Source organism: Natator depressus, chromosome 6, assembly GCF_965152275.1.
Source record: "Natator depressus isolate rNatDep1 chromosome 6, rNatDep2.hap1, whole genome shotgun sequence".
NCBI classification, from domain to species: Eukaryota; Metazoa; Chordata; order Testudines; family Cheloniidae; genus Natator; species Natator depressus.
In genome coordinates, this window is record NC_134239.1 from 56,476,021 (window position 1) to 56,499,789 (window position 23,769).

The 23,769-nt window shown below is 44.5% G+C and overlaps 1 protein-coding gene and 1 long non-coding RNA gene across 6 annotated transcripts in view; both read left to right on the forward strand.

The window, feature by feature from the left end:
- The window catches only part of ALKBH3 (alkB homolog 3, alpha-ketoglutarate dependent dioxygenase), a 58,192-nt gene extending 56,732 nt beyond the window's left edge, over positions 1 to 1,460 (forward strand). For 4 of the 5 annotated variants that reach the window (XM_074957003.1, XM_074957001.1, XM_074957004.1 and 1 more), the window contains one exon: positions 1,035 to 1,459. In XM_074957003.1, the coding sequence (XP_074813104.1) occupies positions 1,035 to 1,127 (93 nt within the window). In that variant the 3' untranslated portion in view covers positions 1,128 to 1,459. Of the gene's footprint in view, positions 1 to 1,034 lie in introns of all 5 variants that reach the window. The other variant, XM_074957005.1, reaches the window with a different exon arrangement.
- A 2,886-nt stretch (positions 1,461 to 4,346) lies between these two features.
- LOC141990053 (uncharacterized) lies at positions 4,347 to 23,250 on the forward strand. Its single transcript, XR_012640065.1, has 5 exons — positions 4,347 to 4,754; positions 6,740 to 6,849; positions 9,463 to 9,588; positions 16,784 to 17,170; positions 22,980 to 23,250. It is a non-coding gene; the product is annotated as an uncharacterized LOC141990053 (long non-coding RNA).
- Positions 23,251 to 23,769: the final 519 nt, after the last annotated feature.

The following is a 23,769-nucleotide window of genomic DNA, read 5'->3' on the forward strand; positions in this document are numbered from 1 at the left end:
GTGATATATATATCAGAGGGGCAGCCGTGTTAGTCTGTATCCACAAAAACAACAAGGAGTCCGGTGGCACCTTAAAGACTAACAGATTTATTTGGGCATAAACTTTCACCTGCACATCTACTAATGTGATATATGCCATCATGTGCCAGCAATGCCCCTCTGCCAAGTACATTGGCCAAACCAGACAGTCTCTAAGTAAAAGAATAAGTGGACACAAATCAGACATCAGGAATGGTAACATACAAAAGCCAGTAGGAGAACACTTCAATCTGCCTGGACATTCAATAACAGATTTAAAAGTAGCCATCCTGCAACAAAAAAACTTCAAAAACAGACTTCAAAGAGAAACTGCAGAGCTACAATTCATTTGCAAACTTAACACCATTCATTCATTTGGGCTTGACTAGGAACTGGGTCACTATAAAAGCAATTTTCCCTCTCTTGGTATTGACACCTCCTTATCAATTATTGGGAGTGTACCACATCAACCGTGACTGAATTGGCCTTGTCAACACTGGTTCTCCACTTGTAAGGTAACTCCCTTCTCTTCATGTGCCAGTATATTTATGCCTGCATCTGTAATTTTCATTCCATGCATCTGAAGAAGTGGGTTTTTTACCTATGAAATCTTATGCCCAAATAAATCTGTTAGTCTTTAAGGTGCCACCGGACTCCAAGTGATAGATAGTGATCGCTCCACCCACCACTTAAACTCCTATGTAATGTTCCTGCATTTAGGAGAGGCAGTGACGAACACAATATGCGTCTGAAAGTGCATAGGCAATTTAGGAAGACAGAACATAATAAAGTTGTAATTTGGCCTAACAACTCTACTGTTACAGAAAATGCTGTGGGTTTCTTAACTGCTCTGAGCAGTCAGGACATGGGTTTTATGTCTTATCAAACTATTTTGAAAAGTGAGTGGACTTAATGGACCATCCTGTAAAATGAGGATACAAAATATTTTGTGTTTGAATATTAAATGTGTTTTTAATTATGAAAATCCATATTCTTTTTGTTCATAATGTTTATAGCATCGGGTACCTAAGGAATATCATGCCAGGGAACCACGGATAAACTTGACATTTAGGACCATTTATCCAGACCCTGAGGGAATGCAAAGGTGAATGAAGACAACTCTCTTGGATATTACTGGATATAACATCACAGCTGATCCAAAGCCTCAGACCTGGTGCTGGTTTGGAGCAAGAATTGGATTCAGTTACTGTCAAACACCTGATGGGGAGAGGGGAACGGAGCTGTCGTCATGGAGAACTGTGACAGTCACAAGTTTCCTGTAACATGTGGATGATACTGTCGTATTTTCAGATATAAGATGCCATTTGATTTTGTGAATTCATAGACTTTGTTTTGTTTGATTTTAAAAAACAATAGTGACCTGTCCCTTTTGAGAGAGGTGAAAATGCTTGCATAAAATTAAAGATATGAGAGTTCACCCGTTATCAGTGGTCAATGCTTTTTTACCACCACCCCACTACCCTGGCAAAATGTGAATGGGTTTTTATAGCAAAGACAAGTAACAGAAAATAATCCTGTCATACTGGTTTACATGAAACCGTGTAGGTGTGTGTATAAATAATGCTTTGCACTTACATGGCACATCAACTCAGAGGATCTTGGCACACTTATAATTAAGGCTATGATTTGGTCATGGAGGTTGCAGAAGGCACGGATTTCGTGACTTCCACAGACCTCCGTGACTTCAGCCGGCAGCCGCTAAGAGCTGTAGGGTACCCCACCGCCTGTGGTGGCCGAGAGCTGTGGAGTACCCCTGCGGCCCAGAGTGGTGGGGAATCCTACGCAGCTCCCCAGCCTCTGCAGGGAATTTCCCGGAGCTCCCCAGTCCCTGCGGGTGCGGGAGACCCCCGGCAGCTCCTCATCTGCCTCTGCCAGCAGGAAACCCTCACAGCTCCCCAGAGGTCCCCTGCCGCTCCCCAGCCACTATGGGTGGGGGTCACTCCCAGCTACTGGGCAGGGGCCACAGCTTCCAGCCACAGCAGGGCAGGGTGCGGGACTCTCCTCCCTCCCCATTGGTCATGAACATTTTTAGTAAAAGGGACAGGTCACCGCTTCTGTGAATTTTTATTTATTGCCCGTGATCTGTCTGGGACTTTTACTAAAAATATCCATGACAAAATCATAGCCTTACTTAAATACTATAACCTAGCTCTTACATAGTGCTTTTAATCTGTAGATCACAAAGCACTTTACAAAGGAGGTAAGTTGTATTGTTGTTTGCATTATAGTAGCACCTAGAGGCCCCAACCAAGATCAGGGCTCCTTTGTGCTATGTGTTATACAAACAGCTCTTGCCCTGAAGGGATAGGTGAGACAGACAAGAGTGGGAGGGGAAACAGGCATAGAGACAAGAAGGGATTTACCCAAAGTTTCACAAGTTATTGACAAATGTATGAGTAGAACTCATGTCTCCTGACTACCATTCCGGTGCCATATCCCCTCCTAGACTATGTTGCCTGGCTGCTTCACTGTTAACCAATATAGCCTTACACCACCCCTACAAGGTTGAGGAATATTATTTCCATTTTATAAATAGGAAATCTAAGTTGCAAAGTAATTAAGGTCAACATTGTGAAAAGTGGCCAAGGATTGTGGGTGCTTCAGATTTGGAGACTCTGTATTTGAGATACTTAGGGTCTGATTTTTCAGCAATACTGAGCACTTGTAATTTCCATTGACTTCAGCTAGGGTTATGGGTGTCCAGCACCTCTGAAACTTTGGCCTTGGATATCTCAAATTGGGTGCCCAAAACTACTGGCTACTTTTGAAGATTTGAGCCTAACTTATTTCCCCATTGTCATGAGAACCCATCACTCTTGACTCCTCATCCTGCTCGCCGACCATTAGAAAATGCTCCTGTATATATGTGTAACCTCACAAATTCAGGTTATAGTGAAAAACACTTCTATCAAACCTCTTGCATTCCAGACAGGGAAAGGGCAGCTAAAACCCAATTCTAGGTAGTCTTTCAGGAACTGTTAAAAGCTTGCCTTTCCTACCTGTCTTGCCTGCTATTGGAACCTATGAACTCATGGTCAGTGTTAAACAAAGCCAGATATGCCCTATATGTGGCTAAATACTCTCTACAGTTACTTGTTCGTCAGCTATGTTAGGCTGCAGGATGGTAGATGTTCATTTTCTATATAATGTGGGACCACAAGCATTGATAAACGTTCTCTGCATTGTCTCACATCAGTTAAGCTAAGCTTGGTGAAGTCCCTCTCTGTTGTCAGAGTAAGTCAGCATTTAGAAAAAGTCTGCTTCTGATTAGCCAGTGCTATCTGCTGCATTGTGGAAGAAAATTGTTCCCTGCTGACAACAGTCCAGTGACTAATCATCTGCTATGCGTAAATTTTCATTTTTACTGGTGATTGTAAAGGATAAACTCTCAAGCCACTGCACTACTCAGGCTCTAAATTGGGCAGACTTGAGTTGTCAGTGAATCACATGAGTATAATACTGCTATGATGTCTGCCTAAAGCACTGTACAGCACTTAAAACTGTATTTCTAAAGTGCACGAACGTGGGATTATGTAGATAAACCCAGGGGGTTTTTTTAGATGATTTTTGGGTTTTTTTTCACCCTGGTTTCCTGATGTTATCCTGACTCAGTTTCTTACTTTCAGATGGAAGGGTCTGATAAAACTATAAGTTGTTGTTGAAGGATACAGCCATTTGCTTTGCTTTCTGTTGTCATTTGGTGCTGTGCGCAGACTCCCGATGCCATGTTGGGTGGCGTAGTTCCTAGAAAAAGAACTATTTCTCCTTAACCAGATGCTTGAGTTGACTCCTCCCAGAGGCTGGTACTTACGTCTGTAACTTTCGTTGCTGCCCTGCACAATTCACTGAACCTGTTTAATATAATTGTGTACAGCACTACATCCAGGCAGAAGCATAGGCCAATGGTTACCTCAGAGCAGTAAGCCTTCTCTACTGCTGCCTGTAAAGTGTGAAAAAGAAGGGAACATCAGCCTATTTGAGTAAACTGCAAGTGTGTGTTAAGCTTGACGGAGTGCTTGCCCTACCGTGTCCAGAGACAGGGCCAGATCCTCAGTTGTGTAAATTGTTGTAGCTAAGTTGAAGTCAATGGCGTTCTGACATTTTACTGTAGCTGGAGGTCTGGCCCATGGATTCTAATCCTGCCACTGGCCTCTCTGTGCCCATTGATTGGGGTTTTGATACATTAATGCATGTTTCTCTATTAACTAGTAACATTAAGGTGAGGAATTTAAATGCTCAAAAAGTGAGGAAATGGAGGTTAGTTTCTGTTGTAACATTAACTCAGCCATGCTACACATCCTGTATATTTTGTGGTTTGCATAAATTCATATTTATGTAGATATTTAGATATCAATCCAGAAATTGACAATGCAACACACATGTAGTAAGTGCAAGTTAATAATTACTACAGTATGAGAACCACAGTTTTAGCGCTTAAACTCTGAAAGTCATGAGATTTGTAACCTTAACATAAGATGTATTTTAATTTCCCTGTAGATTCCCAAGAGAGAGAAATTCTTCTCTTGAGATGCTGAAAGCTTCACAAGAGAGAGGTCAACTCCTACAGACTTTAAAAGCCATGCATAAGCGCCCTGATTCTCTCCTATGCTGAGATTCACTTGGTACAGGAGAGCTTAGGGGCTGCTCTAACTTCTATGCCAGCTGGCTGTGTTTCCTGTGGGACCACACATCCGTTGAGAATTGGTTGAGCGAAGGTATGCTGTGTCATGCTCTCTCCTACCCCATACATCATGTGGGTAGGGCAGTTGGCATAAAGGCTGATTATGCCTCTTTATGCCAGGTGAAAACTTCCCCACACTGGAGAAATAATCAGCTAGCCAGGTAGAGCTACCGTCTACCATTTTGCACTACTTGAGCATCAGAAAATGGCCAGAATAGGCAGAGAGAATCTGGCCCAGAATCTGTTTCTACATTGAAATCTATCTACAAAGGAAGTTTTCTGTTTTGATACTTAGCCCTGATAGTTCATAGCTCCCAAAGTTGGCATGCACAAAAATAAGATTTTAATGTTGGTTTATTGTAGGTGGGAAGGTGGGTCCTGACAGCAGAAAGGCCCCATTGAGGATCAGCAAAACTGAAATTTCAAGTAATAAACTTCAGCCTTGGGGGGGTGGGGTGTTCAGTCTTTGAGAAAAGCAGTGGCCTAAAATTTATTTTAAATGGAAAATGTTGTATTTTACCTTTTGGTAACTCAAAGATAGTTGAAGGGGTTTTGCTCTGATTTTACAGATGGGGGGGGAGGGGAACCCTCTAATACTGAATATGAAATATTTCATCCAAAAGACTTTTTCTAGAATTAGAACACACCTCTTAGACACCGTAGTGTCTTCCTCTTTCATCCTAGGCCTGTATAAGAGACTACATAGTATTCCCAGACAAAATCTACAGTAAGAGGGACTAAAGGCTGAAATACGTATTAGTAGTCTAGGATAAAATGTATTGTGATTATCCCCTAAACAAACAGAAGATTCAGAGGCAAGGTTAAACTTAAATCCAAACAAGATATGTAAATGCTCAGTTAGGGCATGCTTAACTTTCCCCTGTAATGACATCATGCAATAAACGTGGTGATGATCAAGACATTGCAATGTTTGTGGTCCCGGATTAAAAATGATTTTTGAAGACATTTTAGATTTTTTTGTTTATTTTCCCTTATTTCTGTGATGGAATTTCCATCTTTTTTCAATTAAAAATTTCATACTTGATCACAAAACAAGAAACTCAGAGAATGTATCCGTGTGATATTTATAACAATATGAAGATAGGTACTTATTTAAAAATACATCTTTTTTTTTAAAACTTTTAGGGCCAAATTCCTTGTATGCATTGATTGATGTACACCACTCTAGAGAAGCCTGAGCATGTTGGCCAGTTTAACTGGGTTTACAGCTGCTTTAGATTGCTAGTGCAGCACAACGGGTATTTAAAAATATATATATACTTAGGATCCATGGTAATTTTTTGTGCCATTTTTTTAATATAACTGAAAGCTTATCTGTCAGCAGAGGCTACTGCATTTAAAATTTTCTCTTTTAGAGAAATGTGAAGAACGCATTCTTTCAAAATGGCCATCATCTTATGCCTTTTTTCAGTTGAAGTGAGGCTATAAGTTGTCCTCCATTAAGATGCCCTCTTTCAAAATGGCCTCTACCTCCTATTGTTCCAAATGCATGAAACCAAGATCCCCTGAGGGATGGTGAAGAGGAGTAGGATAATGGAGGGAGTGGCCAACTTTGGTATGGGTGGGCTCTGGCCTCTCTCCCATTGAGAACAATGCAAAATGGTGGCCATTTTGAAACTAGCAGTGACTGATCCACAGTCATACAGCGAGTTAATGGCTCAGACTAGACCATATTAATACCTCTTTCCCCATCCTTTGCTGTAACCACTTATTCCTGGAGTACTTGCATTGAGTACTCCTGTATAAACCCCTTGCTGAGTTTTAGGTTGCATATGAAACTACCTTAGGGTTTTATATTGTTACCCATCACTGTAGTATCTGAGCAACTTCCATGTAAAATCCATAGTAACAGCATGGTTCTAAAGGGGGCTTCATGGAGTCCCTGACGTGTATGTCTTTTTATGGAAAAATCTCTGATCAAGGGGAGGATGTTTTTAGATTTACTTCATTTGTACCATGTCAGATTAATTCCCTCCATTTTTATTTTTCTCCCTTCAGGACTGAGAGATGTGGCCAAGTTACCTCCTGAACATTAATTCACAGAGAGGTGGGACAGCAGTGGAGGGGTTAAGCTGAAGAGTCCTGTGCAGCAGTTCTGGCAGAGAGTGGTAGATTTTCCTCCTGGGGTTTAGGGCCTGTGACAGATGATAGGTGCTTGTGCAGCCCAGAATATCCTCCTCAAGTGTTGGCACCATTGTCTTGGCTAAAAAGCATTTAACACTAGCTTTGCCTTTTCTGGTCATAAATACTTGCAGCCTCGAAATGGAAGCTGCATTACTGTTTTGTTTTATTTTTTTTTTAAGTGCTCCTTTTAAATGCTCAAAGTTTCCATAGCAACTCCATTCCATTTGTTTAAATGGGAGCTAACTGGCCCATCCTCCCTTCACCAGACTTGTGCTGAAAATATGCCTGTCGTCCCATTTTTTGCCAAGCCGGAGGGCGACTTTGCTGCATTTATTGCGTCAGCGATGAAGGCTCTTTGTGAAGGATTCACTCTCCTCAGGGTTGCTTCAGAAACTGCTGAATCATTCAGCTGGCCAGATGCCAGACTTCTGTTGCTTTGCTTGTTGATCTATTTGATCTGCCTATTTCTTGATCCTTCTGACATTCATCTCCGCTTTGGGTAATAATTACAAGCTACTTTTAAAAGGGGGCTGGGGCTGTATGCCAATGGCCTTTGAGCAAGAAGGAAATGGGCTTCCTGGTGAGATTCTTCAGAATAGTTATGATTCCTTTCTTAAATACAGGAAAATGGGGCTGTAATGAAGTTTAATGAGGGGGAAATATGAAGGAAGGGTCTTGCACAAAGTAGTTATTTGATTTAGATTCCCTCGTTGAATGATTTGATATTATACACCCAGAAGCACAATTATGGCTAATCAATACTAGTCTCCACTCTGCAATCGCAAGGCATTGATCACGTGGGATATGTTCACCTGATCCTAACAGAAGAGACAGCTCTGATGTGCCACTAGAAGATTTCTTTACACACAGCCCTTGTACATGCAGTTTAACCCTGTGCAGCTGAATGCTATTATTTGTATCCTAGTAGTGCTCAGAGGTCCCAACCAAGAGTAGGGCCCCATTCCTTTAGGTGCTATATAAACACACTAAGAGACAGTTCCCACCCTGAAGACCCTGCATTCTAAAGAAGACAGATAAAGGGTGACAGAAGAAGCAGAGGCACAAAGAGAAGTGACTTGTCCAAGGTCAGAGCTGATTAAATGCCAACCCAGGACTAAGAACACAGGACTCCTGAGTGCAGTGCCCTGTCCAGTAGGTCACACTGCTTCTACATGCTTAGGTGTTTCCCTCTGCTTCTTGCTCTCTCAGGCAGAGCTGTGCTCGAGATCTAGTCCATGGCAAGAACAGAGACAGCTTATCTTTACAGTGCTCCTTCAAAATGAAATGGTAGAAAGAAATAAACCCTAAAACACAGGCACCTTGTTTATTTGCGGAGGCAGCAGAAGGGGGATTAGCAAACCTTGGGTGGTGGTGTTTTCTGGGCGGAAGTGGTGGGCAGAGCTGGGCTCCCTATGTTATATAATCAACATGCAGCTAACCCGCCTACTTAACATGAGTAGGGGAGGGGGAGGAGGCAAGCTTGTGGGTAGGAAGGTGCTTGACAATCTGTGTGCATGATGGAATTTGCCAGCAACTGCATTTACCCGGAGAGAATGCGGCCTTCCTAGCTTAAGAGCTAGAGTAAGTTGCCTCCCTTGTTCAGCCTGACACACCATTGTGCTTCCAGCCCTAGCACAATGAAGGCTATGAAGTAAGGTTTTGCCTGCTGCATGCAGGGGTGAGCTCTCCTCTTCCTGCCTTGATGGTGCAGTTAGCCGTCAGAGAGAGAACTGAAATGTGCTGATTTCAGTCTCAATAAATTGCTCTGTACAGTACTTTGCACAGGGGTAAGATATCACATCAGTTAATTTTTCAGTGGTGCAGTCACCTCTTTGGCCAGCTCCTGGCTTGGCTGCCTCATTTAGACCAGAATGGCTCTATTTCATCTCTATAACTCCCCTCTCCCCCAACCCCCGCTATTCTTATAAAGCTGATTTCAGAACTTGGGGAGCAATGGAGTTTCTAATCTGACAGTGTTTTTTCCTTCCTGCTTGTCAGCATTAGCTTCACACTAGAGCAGGGGTGGGTAAACTTTTTGGCCTGAGGGCCATATCTGGGTATGGAAATTGTATGGTGGGCCACGAATGCTCACAGAATTGAGGGTTGGAGGGCGGGAGGGCTCTGGCTGGGGGTGCAGGCTCTGGGGTGGGGCTGGCGATAAGAGGTTGGGGGTACAGAAGGGTGCTTCAGGCTGGAACCGAGGGGTTCGGAGGGCAGGAGGGGGATCAAGGCAGGGGCAGGGGGGTTGGGGCACGGGAGGAGTTTAGAGGGCAGGCTCCAGACAGCGCTTACCTCAAGCATCTCCCAGAAACAGTGGCATGTCCCCCTTCTGGCTTCTACACGGAGGTGCGGCCAGGCGGCTCTGTGCACTGTCCTGTCCACAGGCGTCACCCCTGCAGCTCCCATTGTTTGCAGTTCCTGGCCAATGGGAGCAATGGGGGCAGCATGTGGAGCCCTCTGGCTGCCCCTACACGTAGGAGCCGCAGGGGGGTCATGCCGCTGCTTCTGGGAGCCATGGGGAGTGGTGCAAGACCCCGACCCCGCTCCCCGGCTGGAGCACCAGAGCAGGGCAAACCCCAGATCCCGCTTCCCGACAGGAGCTCAAGGGCCGGATTAAAATGTCTGGAGGGCTGGATGTGGTCCCCGGGCTGTAGTTTGCCCACCACTGCACTGGATCCTCTCTTCAGGACAGGACTTTGGTTGCCAGAGCCATCATCATTCAGGTATTTACTTATTCTGTTTTTAGTTCTTTAAAACTGCTGCTGCTATTTGTAAATTGCATTAAAAATCTAAAGGTTTTAAAGAAGGAGGGGAGGCTCAACCACAGTCCGTGGGAGATGATCCACAGACTCCTTCATCTCATTGTCAGGAAATTTCTGAGCTTTTTAACACATACAACAGTTACTTTCTCTTCAAATAAGAACTGCTTCAGGCCACTTTTACATTATGTATTAAATGGTAAATATGGTCTATTTATGTTGATTGCTCTCGGGGCTCAGCATTGTGCAACCCATGGAAGAAGACATGAGGCACTTTTGAAAAGTTTAAGATGCATTTGCAAAAGTATCTTAGGAACCTAAGGCCTTGTCTACAAGGGAATTTTTGGGGAGAGGGGTATAACCTAAGGTGTGAATTTAATTCAGCATAGTTTTATACAGGTATAACTCCCCATCTGGACACCCTTAGGGCTTGTCTACACATACAGCGCTGCAGCAGTGCTGCTGTAGCATGTCTGGTGAAGATGTTCTATGCTGATGGGGGAGAGCTCCCCATCAGCCTAATAAAACCACCTCCACGAGAGGCAGTAGCTGCGTCAGCAGGAGAAGCTCTCCCACCAACATAGCACTGTCCACACCGGCATTTATGTTGGTGTAACTTATGTTGCTCAGGGGGTAGTTTCTTCACACCCCTGAGCAACATAAATTATGCCGACATAAGCTGTAGTGTAGACGTAGCCTAAGTCTGGTAAAAGGTGCCTTGTGTTTGGTTTAGCATAGGGCAAAGGTTCTCAAACTGTGGTTCGTGGACCACCAGTGGTCTGCAAGCTCCATTCGGGTGGTCTGCAGATAGTTCCCTCTAAGGTGCGTGCCTGGGTGGCCGCACATGAGAGAATGAAGGGCCACCCCTCTGATTAGTGGAGCCGCTCAGGCGTGGCTCCACTAATTAGGTGCCTGGACCTTGGAGAAGACATATATGTAAGGTGAGGTGGTGGCCCTGGGGGGAATAGTGGGTAGGTGGGAGGGGGCAGGGTGAGAAGATGGGGTGGGGGGAATTTGGGACATGCGGGGCTGCGGTGGCCAGAGAAAGAGATGACTTTCCCTAGCTCCAGGGCTGTGGCTGCCAGGGAGAGACCCCCCCTTCCTTCCCAGCCCCAGCTCAGGGGCTGCCACTGTGGGGGAGAGAGGGCACATCCATTGCATTAGAAAGGTAAGACTACTGATATTAAAATATGAGCTGGTGCTTTTATTTGTAGAACAAAAAAATGTTGTTTATTATTAAGGTTTTTTTATATAGCACTTTATCCAAAGCACTTTAAAATAGTTAGCTAATGGTAAAAACAACATTTGGAAAGATCATTAAGTGGTCCGCTAAGACCCACAGCAATTTTCAAGTGGTCCGCAAAAAAAAAAGTTTGAGGACCGCTGGCATAGGGGTTCTCAAACTTCATTGCACTGCAACCCCCTTCCGACAACAGAAAATATTACACGACCCCTGAGCCCGCCCGAGCCCCACAACCCCAGGCAGGGGCCAAAGCCCAAGGGCTTCAGTTCTGGGCAGGGGGCCTGTAACCTGAGCCCCACCATGCAGGACGGAAGCCAAAACCTGAGCCCGGCCACGCAGGCTGAAGCCCTCGGACTTTGGCTTCAGACCCAGCCAATGGGGCTCAGACTTCAGCTTCGGCCCTGGGCCCCAGCAAATCTAATCCCAGCTCTGGTGACCCCAATTAAAATAGGGTCATGACCCACTTTGGGGTCCCAACCCACAGTTTGAGAACCTCAGGTTTGGCATATGTCTCTTGGGGAACGGGTTTAAGCTAAATCATAGAAAGCCACTTTTGTACTGGAATAAGATTGCCCACACTGTAGGGTTATATCTGTACTACTACACTGGTATAACTGGTAAATCTTTCCTGTGTAGGCAAAGCCTTAGGCTTTATCTACATTGGAACTTCATCAGCAAAACTTTTGTCATTCAGGGGTGTTTAAAAAAAAAAACAACCCCTGAATGACAAGTTTTACTGACGAAAAGCGTTGGTGTGAACGGCGCTTTGTCGGCAAGAGCGCTCTCCTGCCGACAACGCTGCTGCCGTCGTTGCGGGTGGAAGTTTTTTACTGGCGGGAGAACTCTCTCCTGCCAACAAACAGCAGCTACACTGCGTGCCTTTTAGCAGCACGGCTGTAGCGGCACAGCTGTGTCGCTAAAAGGTGCGTAGTGTAGACAAAGCCTTAGTCCCATTGACTTTCAGTGAGAATTAGGCTCCTGAGTCACTTTGATGCTCTTGAAAATATTACCTGCCATCCCTGTTTTATGTGATATCTCTCCCTATGCCTAAAGAATTATTTCAAAGGCACCTGTGACTATGGTATCCAAGTGTAGCATTGAAAAATCTCTAATCAAGAGGCTTACAATCAAAATTATACAAACAATATAGTTCAGATACATGCTATGGCAGATGCCCCAACAAAGGGCCAGTCTTGTAATGTTGCAATTTGTTTGTTTCTTCCAACAACTATATTGTTAAGAAGCTTGTCATAAACATAGAGCTAAGGGTAGCAAAAAATCCCTCCTTTACTTATAAGGGGTTAAGAAGCTCAAATAACCTAGTTGGCACCTGACCAAAAGGACCAGTAAGGGAAGATCCTTTCAAACCTGTGGGGGGAGGTTTTGTTTGTGTGCTGTCTTTGTTGTTCTCTCCAGGACAGAGAGAGACCAGGGCAGGAAAAACACATCTCCTAAAGCTCTACCTAAAATAAGCATCTAAAATTATAAATTGTAAGTAATAGCAAGGAAATGCGTTAAGATATCTTTTGTTTTAGCTAAGAGGGAGGTTTATTCCTGCTTTTTGTAACTTTAAGGTTTTGCCTAGAGGGGAATTCTCTGTGTTTTAAATCTTATTACCCTGTAAAATTACCTTCCATCCTGATTTTACAGAGGTGCTTCTTTTACTTTTTTTTCTTTATGATAAAGTTCTGTTTTTAAGAACCTGATTGGTTTTTAGTGTCCTAAAAACCCAAGGGTCTAGTCTGTGCTCACCTTGTTTACCTATTTGGTTGGTATGTTATTCTCAAGCCTCCCCAGGAAAGGGGGTGAAGAGGATTGGGGGTATATTTTGAGGAAACAGGAACTCGAAGTGGTCCTTTTCCTCAATCTTTGTCTAACTCACTTGGTGGTGGCAGCAATACCATCCAACCTAAGCTGGTAAAAATAAGCTTAGGGGGTCTTTCATGTGGGTCCCCACATCTGTACCCTAAAGTTCAAAGTGGGGAGGGAACCCTGACAAAGCTATGTGAGTGGAGAAAGGTGCTTGGTTATTAGAGCTGATGGGAAATTTTCTGACTGAATAATTTTCCATCAGACAACGTTGATTCCAGGGAAATGTGTCAATTCTGTCAAAACTTTCAATGGAAACCAGGCAAGTTTCCATCAGAAACCTGCCTCATTTCCTGCCAGCTCACCTCCCATCTTCCTGGACTCCCTGGCTCCTCAGTAGCCCTCCTGGTGGGGAGTTGGGGTTTCCAGGCTCCTCAGTAGCCTGTTTGGCTGACTGCCACAGAGCTAGGGCTTCCAGGCTCCCAGCTCCTCAGCAGTCCATCTGGCTGGTAGTCAGGTAGCCCAGGGACCTGGGCAGGCCAGTTCCAAGGGCTCTGCGGTTGGCTGGGGTTTAAGGCTGCCCAGGTTCCTGGCGCCTGCTGGCCAGCTCACTCAGTGAGCCAGGTGGCAGCTTCCTCAGGCTGCCTGCTGGGCAGGTAGGTTGCCCAGGGCCCTAGTTGCCAGGGCTACCTAGGGGTCCGGGCGGCTGGCTGACTGGCTCCCCAGGCTGGCTCCCTGGTTACTTGCTCTGCCTGGCTCCCCAGGCTCTTTGGCTGGCTGGCTTCCTGGGTACCAGGGCTGCCTACCAGGTGAGCAAGTGGCTGCCCAACTCTCCAGCTGCCCACCTGGCAAGCCAGCTGGAGCCAGCCCAGAAAATTTTTATAATTCCGTTTTGGCTTTTCCATAAAGGAATTTTTTGAAAAAATTTCCATTCCATGGGAAATTTCACATTTCCAACCAAATCCGAACGAACAAACTGTTTTTTGGAAATGTGAAATTTCCCATCAAACAGAAACTCCAGGTTCTATCGATTGTAGTACAATTACTAATGGCAATTCTACAGCTAAAGCTAAGAAGGGTTAATACTACGTGTCTATAACTGATACTAAATGTAATGGGAGCCATCCCAGCAGGTTACTCAAGTCAGTTTAGTTAAAACTCATTTGATTTATAAAAGTACAGTTGACTTTTTAAAAACCTGCACTTTTAGGAATTAACTGGTCTCCAGTTGGCTGTGTCTCACTCCCACCTTGTATCCCCTAAACCAATGAGCGTGCAACATTACAATAACAGTTGAGCAACAGCTGCCACTCATTCTGACATCCATCATACCAGTTAAACTAAATATGCATCAATCATTTGGTAAAACAGTGTCTCTGTCATGGAACATTTTATAGATCTTTTACTTTGAAAGTAAATGCCTCAGCTTTGCCTCTGCATTTATTATTACTACAGAGTAGCAGTCGGAGACCATTATCCTGTGACACTGCCACTTAAACACCCACTTGTGTCTTCTGCTATTGCTTTACTGTATTAAAACACTTGGTTAGGAGAGTATTATTGCCATTTGCATAGTACTGTGAAATGCAAAAATATCACAACGTGGCCATCTTGGGATCTAATGTGATTAAGATATAAGTCTATTTATTGCTCCTTTGGGAGGGTCTGTAAACCAAAGAAAGAAATCACTGTTTCAATGAGCAAGTACATCTCTAGGATCTCAGAAGACATCTGAATACTGAGAAAGAAAGAGTAGGGCTTCCTGATCAACAAATAATATTTTGTTCCAGGTTTCACAAACCTTTTGCTCTAGTTCATTCATCAGATGTCATCACAGGAATGTGACCAGTGTAATGATGTTTAAAAGAGACAGTCAAGGTATTCAGAATTTTTAATGTACCTTTTGTTCTTGGGGTAGTAGTCAGAACCTTTTGAAGAACTATTGTAGACTATATAGGAAAGACTTAGATCCATGTGTATAAGAAATGCTAAAGTAGGAATAGGTGTGGAACAAATTGATAGATATCAAGAGAAAGGATCCTATTTTGGATAATCAAGATGATGATGTAGAGCACATTTATTTTGTAATCCTTATCACTATACCATCTGAGCGCCACACAATCATTAGTGGATTTTGTACTCCTAGCCCCCTGTGAGGAAGTGAACTATTATCTACATTTTAAAGATAGGGAACTGAGATACAGGGTAGCTCAAGTGACATTCCCAAAATCCTACAGAAAATCTGTGGCTAAGCTGGGAACTGAACCTGGGTTTCCTTCCTGTGGCTACTCCTGCACAAATGGTGCGCAGAGTGCAATGTTAATTATAGCTGGCACAAGTAGTGATGCCTATAGTCAAGGCTCCCAAACCTTTTCATATTAAGACCCTGTTTTCAGTTGTTTACAGCTTTGCCAGACAAACTGGGTTGAAATGTCCCATGCCAGGCATCTGCCTTGGGCTGTTCGTTTTGTTTCAGTTAAAACAATTGTCAGTTCTAAGAATGAGGTAAGGGGGAAAATATGTTGTTTTTTCCATGTTAAGAAAGTTCTAACAACTATTTTCAGCAAGAAGCTCTAGAACCTCTGTAGTTTGGAGAAGAGACATGAAATTTGGCAGGGGGTTGTCTTGGTGGCCAGGATATGCCTTTAGCTATCCCCATGAAAATTCACCCAAATTAGGCCAAGTTATGAAGTCTGAAAAAGTCTGAAAAATCTCAGCTCACGTATGCTCAGTGGAGGATTGTTAAGAGTTTGACAACTACATTCTTTGAAGAATCCATCTCTATTAAGCATGCCCTCTCCCCTTCCAGCTCCTACATGTGACCGGACTGCATGTGCACCATCACCATATAGTGACTACCATGCTCCATGCTGGGGCTGAGCTGGACTTTCCGTGCATTTGTTCCTCCCAGCGGCTGAGGGTTACTATGGTGCTGGGCAGTAGAACAGATTTTGCTCTCAATGCCCCTGCTGGTGGTGCCTAGGCAGCCTGGAGTAGCTGCAGGAACATCCTGACTTAGGGTGACCAGATGTCCCGATTTTATAGGGACAGTCCCGATATTTGGGGCTTTTTCTTATATAGGCTCCTATTACTCCTCACCCCCGTCCCGATTTTTCACACTTGCTGTCTGGTCACCCTAGCCTGACTTGAATGCACAAGCAAGGTGAGGAATAAGGTGGGGAAGAGATGCCGGGGAAGAAGATGAGAATAGCTAGGGGCAACAGGTTGGGGCAGGAGCAGCGGGGGCAAAGGGCGGAGGGGCAGAGATCAGAGCAAAGTGTTTGTGTGGGAGGATAGGAGCAAAAGGAGGTGGGGGGGAAGGCATGATCCGATATCATATGCAGAGTGGGGCTAAACTGAGGTTCCACAGGCAATGAATGATTTTGCTCATGGACAAGCTGGGTTTACACCAATATCCAAGTATACTGGGCTGCAAATGCAGTGGTTTGTTCTTGAATAATGGGACCATATACACAGGCTTCTTGTTGCATTAGTTTGTTACAGCACTGAGGAGCCAGCAGAGGGTTGGCGGAATCACTCCGTAACAAAACAGGCATTTGGACCTCATCCTGGAGACCCTTGCATTTCAGTTATTAAAAGAAAGTTTCTAGCCCTTTCCCCTGTGAAGAGTAGCCAACATAAACTCATACAAATCAATTTCAAAAAGCTGGGCTCCACTTCCGCAGGAGGAGGCTAGGGAGACATAAAGATCCCTTTAAAAACATAACTTTGTGTGTAAAATGAGGCAGTTTGGAGGGGTGTCTCAGAGAATCATCTCACCGACTCGCCCCAGAAACCACACTGTATGTGCACACTGATGGGATTATGGGGGACAGGAATTATTTGTTTGGAAGGGCAGAGACAAAAAAGCTTTTTCAAAAGACCACCCCAGAATGCTGTGGCCCGTTGTGTTTGTTAATTTCTGCCCTTCCTGGGGCTGGGACTGAGGGGGCTGCTGTTCACTTAGGTGGCTCCCATGCCCTGGGTGCACCTCCTATCACCATTACAGCAATTACAAGGGAGACTTCCCCACTGCATCCCCTACCAGTGACTAGGATTTCATGGAAAAGCACCACATAGTGCCCACAAATCTCTCTCTACCTACAGCTCTAGCAGTGCATGAAGGAGAGGAGAGAAGACCAAGGTGTTGCTGCTGTGAATGAGCGACCAGTGCCCACAGCAGCCTGCTAGTGCCTGCACACTGACCCCCAGCCCAGAGTCTGAAAAGACGGTTACAGAGAAGGAGCCTGGCACCTTGCTCCCCTCTACAACTGCCCAGAGTAAGCCTGCTCCTTCCGTGCGTACTACAGAAGACCCACTCCTGCACCCTACCACCTACAGCAGCTAGGGAGACCCACCCATCCCAAGAACAAAAAGGGAACACATTCCCCAACCGACCACCAAGCCCCAGAACCAGCGGTGATTTGCTTCCCACCTGACCAACCACAATGTAAAGCCACAGGACTCTGACCTGACATGAAGAAGAGCTGCCAGGTAGGGGAGCTTCCAAGGATAGGGAAATATAATGGTGAGGGTGGAAGGATTGATGGATTTGGGGGAGTATTTTACCTAGGGGATATGATGATTTCTCTTGGTGGTGGGACTTTTTAATTATTAATATGTTGGCAGCATATCACTGTATTGGATGGTTGATTGTGAGGGCTGAGCTGTGCACAATGATTTGTTATTGTAGGGTGTCCCTCAGAGCTGAGTTGCTGGCACTGATTACTTTTTAAAGAAAAACAAAAGCATGTAGAATCATTAACTAACAATACTGTAAAGGAATATAAGGGCTTTCCAAACATATACATGGGGAAAGGGCATGTCAGTCATGAGCTGAGCAACGTCGAACGAGTGTGTCCCTTGCAAGGAGACCGTGACAAGGAAAATGATCCAAATACATCCAGGGTGTAAATCATTCAGTGTAATGGGATTATGCAAGAGTTGGACTTGGCACACTGAGTGTTTTCATTGAAGATGTCTTATGATTGTAAAAATGTGGTGACATTTTGCATGTGAAAGTACAGATGTCTCTTGAAGGCCATTTGAGGTCTCGGCAGCTGAGCTGAAATGGGTTTGCATTACAGCTTGTTGAATAACAGCAAGTCTCCCAGTAGCAAAGATATGACTCAAAGTTTAAGGGAAGAAAAATAGCTTTCAGCTTTAAAATACTGTTTGGATTGTTCTTCTCTTTTGATGTTTGTAGGACAGTGTCTGTTAGGTTCCAGCAATTGAATTCTTTATTATTTTTCTAAATGTGGCTGTTCCATAACAGGAGTTATACTGAAGACAAGAAAAGGTCAAAACAGACCAAAGCCTCCCAGCCGCCAACACATGTGGTCAATAAACACAGGAAGCAGAATTCCTAATAGATATGCACAGGTTTTGATGGCTTTCAAAACTAACTCTGACCTTAACAATATGTTGTGGTCCTACTTAAAAGCCACCTGGCTGAAATGAAAAACATGCTGCCATACTTGTATTTGTGGCTAATGCTGGTGATCAGGTGAATATTGCTGACTAAACACTACTGAGCACAGGACTGGAGGTTCAGGAATTTGATCATTCTGATCGAAGTTTAGATACTTACTCCCTCGATAGCCTTGGCAAGTCATTTAACCTCTCTGCTTCAGTTTAGCATTCTATGAAATAGGTATGGTCATACAGGACTTATTTACTTTACAAGCCAGGACTGTGAAGATCCAGTAGTTCTTCTTTGTAAAGTGTAATCGAGAAGCTAAGGGTTTGTATCTCATTCTCATTAGTTTCCAAGACGGAATAAAAAGTAATCTAAGATGCTGCAAAGAAAATGTAGGTTACATATTAAAAAAAAACACTGCCTGACTCAAAGAAACATTTGGCAGTAGAGCAAAATGCAGATTCCCCTTCCACAGAGATATTTGAGGGTAGATTTGGAAAATGCCCATCAGGGATGAGTTAAATCAATCTTGCCACAGTGCAGGGAGATGAACTAGATGACTCAAGAGATCACAGTCCCTACCCACACTAATCATGCTATTGCAGCACTGATTTATTTGCTGGCATGAGCTGCAGGTATGGTGGTTTGCCTAATGGAAGACAGGATTTGCCTAATGGAAAGTAATCTGTTTGCAGTCTTTTCCCTTTAAAATTCCTCCTTTCTTGCAGGAAAGGAAGAGTGTCTCCCCCATGTCCCCACCCCCCGAATTTCCTGTTCTGTGCAATTCACCCTGGTGGGAATGAAGAATTTATAAAGGGTCATGATGGTATTTCCCATTATTACAGGGCTGAAAAAGTAACTTGTTGTTTGCACAGTTGGTGGCATGGAATTCCTGTGATATTGTTTTAACAATGCCAGCAGTTTCTTCTTCCATAAAGATGGGTGTTGGACTGGACAAATGATCCAAAGGCCCAAGAGAAGTTGAACAGACATTTGAAATATTACCAGCTATAGATAGAGGTGAAAACCCCCCCTCCTAAGCAATGCCTTAGTATACAAGTGACTTCAGCTCCTGCACTATGTAGGGAAGAAATCTGCTCCTATGACATGCATAGCAGGGAATATCTGTCATCTATACGGCAGGGGTCACATTTCAAATACCAGGAGCAACCTAGATTAAAGCCAGGACTTAAACCATTGGAACAAATATAGTTTTTTACATTAGCGCATTCCCAGCCTAATTTAGGCAATTATGTCACTGGATATTTTCACTGAATTGTCTCAAATAAAATCTTAACGCCTTCTAGTTATTACCATGGTGATGTTGCTCCAACTCTGCAGTGAAATTATCCAGAGCCTTTTATGATCAGAATTGAGAAATGAAATGCTCATTCCAGATGAAGTGAAGCCAGTTTGCTCTAATGCTGAACTTTGTTTATGAAGTTGTGTGGTCTATTTGTGTCCTGGGAGAATGTTTAATTGCAGATTTAAAATCAATTGCACTTTTTGCAGCGTCTCTGGTGCCCATTGTGCACATGTTGCTAAGGCAGGTCAAAGATACCTTGGGGTATATTAAAAGGGGAAATGCTCTCCTTTCCAATTGGAACATGGCTTTGTTGGGGGGGATCTGGTCACTGAAGGGCTAAAATACAGTTTGCTCTTGCAGGTGAGACAGGCCCAAACTAATGTATTCTTCAAACCATGCTGCATTCTTGACCTCTAGAATGATTGTAGCACAATGTGTGATTCGGTCCTGACTAAGCCAAGTTGTCAGGGATGATGACTGTGCTGTAAGTGGGATCTTTCAGAGAGAGAGACACGTTACTGTGCAGAGAGTATTTTAGAGGTGAAATGTAGCCATTTAAAATCAACAATGAAAACAACCTCTTTCCCAAACTGGAATGACTCAATTTGACCAAATAGAGAATTGTTCCCTTATTAAGCTAATTTTGTCTCCCAATAAAAGGGCTTCATGTTGAACTTGGCCCGAATGCTGCTTTTTAGAGCCAAGGAGCTGGAAGATTGCAGCAAGGCACATTATAAAGCTAGGGTTCTTAATGGTTCTTTTTCTTTTAAATTGGCAGCCGGCGAAACACCCATCTTTCTAGAAACATGCTAATAAGGGGGTGGCCACAGTTACCTCTCTCCCAAACCACAGGAGAGGGCCCTTGGTTTGTTTTAGCCAGCTTTGTGAAATGGCCCTAATTAAAACTGTATTTTCCAAGCAATTCTGAAGTGGCCATTAGCCCCATCTGTGTGTGTCCTTGCCATTGATTAGGGAGTTTGGTGTGGGAAGGTCTGGACCCTCATGAAAAGGAAACAAGGGGCCCACATGATTGTGGCCTCACAAAAGCAGGTGCCTTTCCGTATGCTGAGCAGCTGCAGTGGGAGCAGGACACCCGTGTTGTGCACATGCCACTCTGCTTCTCAAGAAGCACTTGCCTGTCTCTGCCACAAACACATGAGGCTCCTCCCGCCGGGCAAACCCTCTGCTAAAGAGTCCCGAAGAATGTGTTTTCTTCCCCTTTCTAGTCACAGTTCGAAATACATAATATTCTTGATAAGACACAGTCTCCCTCCTTCCCACTTCCTATCTAACTGGATTTTGAAAACTCTCCTAGCACGGGACCTGCACTGGACAAAAGCTAGCTGAGAACAGACTGGAGGGAACAATCCTGCATCAATCCTAGAGAGGGACAAACTGACATACTAGCTCTTCCCCCCCTGCATTCTAGCGCCTTTCCTCTTTCTTTAACCCTTGGGTTTTTTCCACTTCTGATAATCCTTAGCATGTACATCTTTAAACCAGGGCTCCAACCTTAACTAATTCACAAGCTCCTGTTTTATTTTAATAATTGTAGTACTAGATGTGATGGGTTCCCCCCAGGGTGCATCTGCAACTGGGGTAACACTGAGCCCCCGACCCACCAGTCTGGGCTCCCTCTCACACTGTACTGCTGTGACAAGCTGCAAAGTCCTCCAGCCTGCACTTTCACCAGGATACATACAGGTAAGGACATATCCAGCTGCAGTTACATGCAGGCTCTCTGACCAGCCCCTACATAGGAAGGCTACAGCTAAGGCAACTCCCAGCTCCTCAGACACACACCCCCCTGGAGTATAAACCCAAAGTTATACCATACTGCGCTGCACAGGGAACTGTACAGCATAAGCTCATAAAATTTGCCCCCTCCCTCAATGTGGAGAGGAATATGCAACTGCCTTTGCTCCCAAGTTATAATTCCCACACACTTCACTCCAACTCACTGGTTTAGATAAAGCAAATACAAGTTTATTAACTACAAAAGATAGATGTAAGTGATTATAAGTGATAGCAAAGAGATCAAAGCAGATTACCTAGCAAATAAACAAAAAACACAAACTACGCTTAATATACTAAATAGATTGGATATGAATAGCAGATTCTCACCCTAAGAGATGATACAAGCAGGCTGCAGATTCTTAAGGGGCAAGTTGCACTTGCTTTACAGCTTGGAATCCCTAGGTGTTTCATTCACAGGCTAGAAATCCCTTTAGCCTGGGTCCAGCACTTCCCCCAGTCTTTGTTCCCCACGTTTCCAGGAGTCGTCTTGTGTGGGGAGCGAAGTACACCAGATGATGTCACTCCCTGCCTAATATAGCTTTTGCATATGGCGGGAACCCTTTTTCCCAAAGCTTGGTTCCCAGCCTGGTCTGTGGAAAAATACTGACAGCCCAAGATGGAGTCTAGAGACATGTGGTCTCATCACATGTCTTTGTAGAGTCATAGCAGCCATTACTTGGAGGCTATCTATAGCATTTTCAGGAAGGCTCCCCAGGTGGGAGATAAGCTTCTCCTAAGGCCTATTGTTTTTTCCTAATGGACCATTGCCCTGAATAGGCCCTTCCCCACCGACTATCTAGACTGAAAGCATCTTGTCTAGTGGGCATTACCTAGGTGTAACTACATTTGAAATACAGATACAAAAATGATATATGGGATACTCATATTCAGCAAATCATAACTTTTCCAGTGACACCTCACATGACTTATCTGGCATAAAATACATTATAATTATGTCATAATCATATCATAATAATATAATTGTGAAGAATGTGGGGTGCAGTGTCACACCAGACATTTAAAATAATAGACTAATATTTTTATTCCTTGTATTTTTGTCCTTCCATCTGAGCACAGCACTTTATGAGCATTAATGAAACCTCATAACTCCCCTTTTACAAATGGGGAAACTGAGGCACAGAGAGGCTTGGTGACTTGTCTTCCATCACACAGTGAGTCAAAAGTGGCAGAGCTGGGAAATGGATCTGAGTCCTGACTCCCCACCTCCGGATTTAATTCCGAGACCGTGCTGTCTCTCCTACATAGTTCATTTGTTTTGTTGCTGAGAAGACTTTTATTCCCTAACCCTAGAGTGCTTAACTTGACATTCTCAGCCGAGTCACTCTGGAGGATTGAGAGATTAGGGTATTGCATCCCATATCTGATCTGACCTCAGTCCCCTCTGAATATGTGGTGGTGATGGGGGGAGAAGGGTGGGCAAAGGAGCAAGTTGCTTCTTATCCAGACAGCAGGAATCCTTGCCACTAACTAAGGGGTATTACAATCCTGTTGCTGATTTCAATATTTTTTCAGCCAGAGAAACAGCTGTATAATCCCTTCCCTCCCCCCACTCAAAACCTGTGAAGTGAAAGTCAAACATGTGACTATCAGCATAATTGTTCTTCCAGCACTAAAGGTGTCCCCGAGCCTGTATACCAAGCCCACTCCCCACATGCTAGTCAAGCCTCAATTACCAGGCATTTCAGGACAGGTAATATCAACATCCAAAGAAAGGCTTAAGGGTATCACTGCCAAGCTAATGCTGTCTCTTTCCTTCCCAGCAGCCCTCCACTCTCTTCATACAGGAGTCAGAGAGACAGAATTCACAGAAGGATGGAGGTCATGTTTGCTATGAGGGACTAACACAAACTCTTCAAGCTGTGTGCTTCAGAGGGAGAGAGTTATCGGCAGAATGTATGTGAAGAGAGGCCTGTTAGAACCTCTGCTGCCTGAGCCCTAAGCTGGAGATTGTCTGCAACATAGAAGGAGAAAGGAGAGAGATGCCAGGAGCAGCTGAGCAGCCTCAGCCCCCAGGTCTGAAGTGGACAGTAATAGGAAAAGGAGGTATGTGAAGTCTGTGTACCCCACTCCCACTGTGAAACCTGATCTGGATGCAGGTACCAACTCGGGCAGTGCTTGCACAGTAGGTCAGCGGTTCTCAACCAAGGGTCCAGGGCCCCCTGAGGGGGCTGCGAGATGGTTTCAGGGGGGTCCACCAAGCAGGGCCCGTGTTAGTCTCAAAGACACACTGTGAGGAGCTGAAGCCTGGGGCCATGAGCCCTGCCACCTGGGGCTAAAGCCAAAGCCTGAGCAACTTAGCTTCAGGGGGCCCCTGTGGCCATGCTTGATACCCCTAATGCCAGCCATGGCTTTTATATTCAGAAAACAGTTGCTGTGGCACAGGTGAACCTGGAATTTTTATAACTTGTCTGGGGGCCTTAGGGGGAAAAAAAGGTTGAAAACTCCTGCACTAGGTAACTTACAGGATATGGCAGCAAGGGGGAAACAGCCAGGGAGGTGTTTGGGGGCTTTCTCCAGGTGGAAGGAAGCCTGGCAGACGTCCCTAAGGTG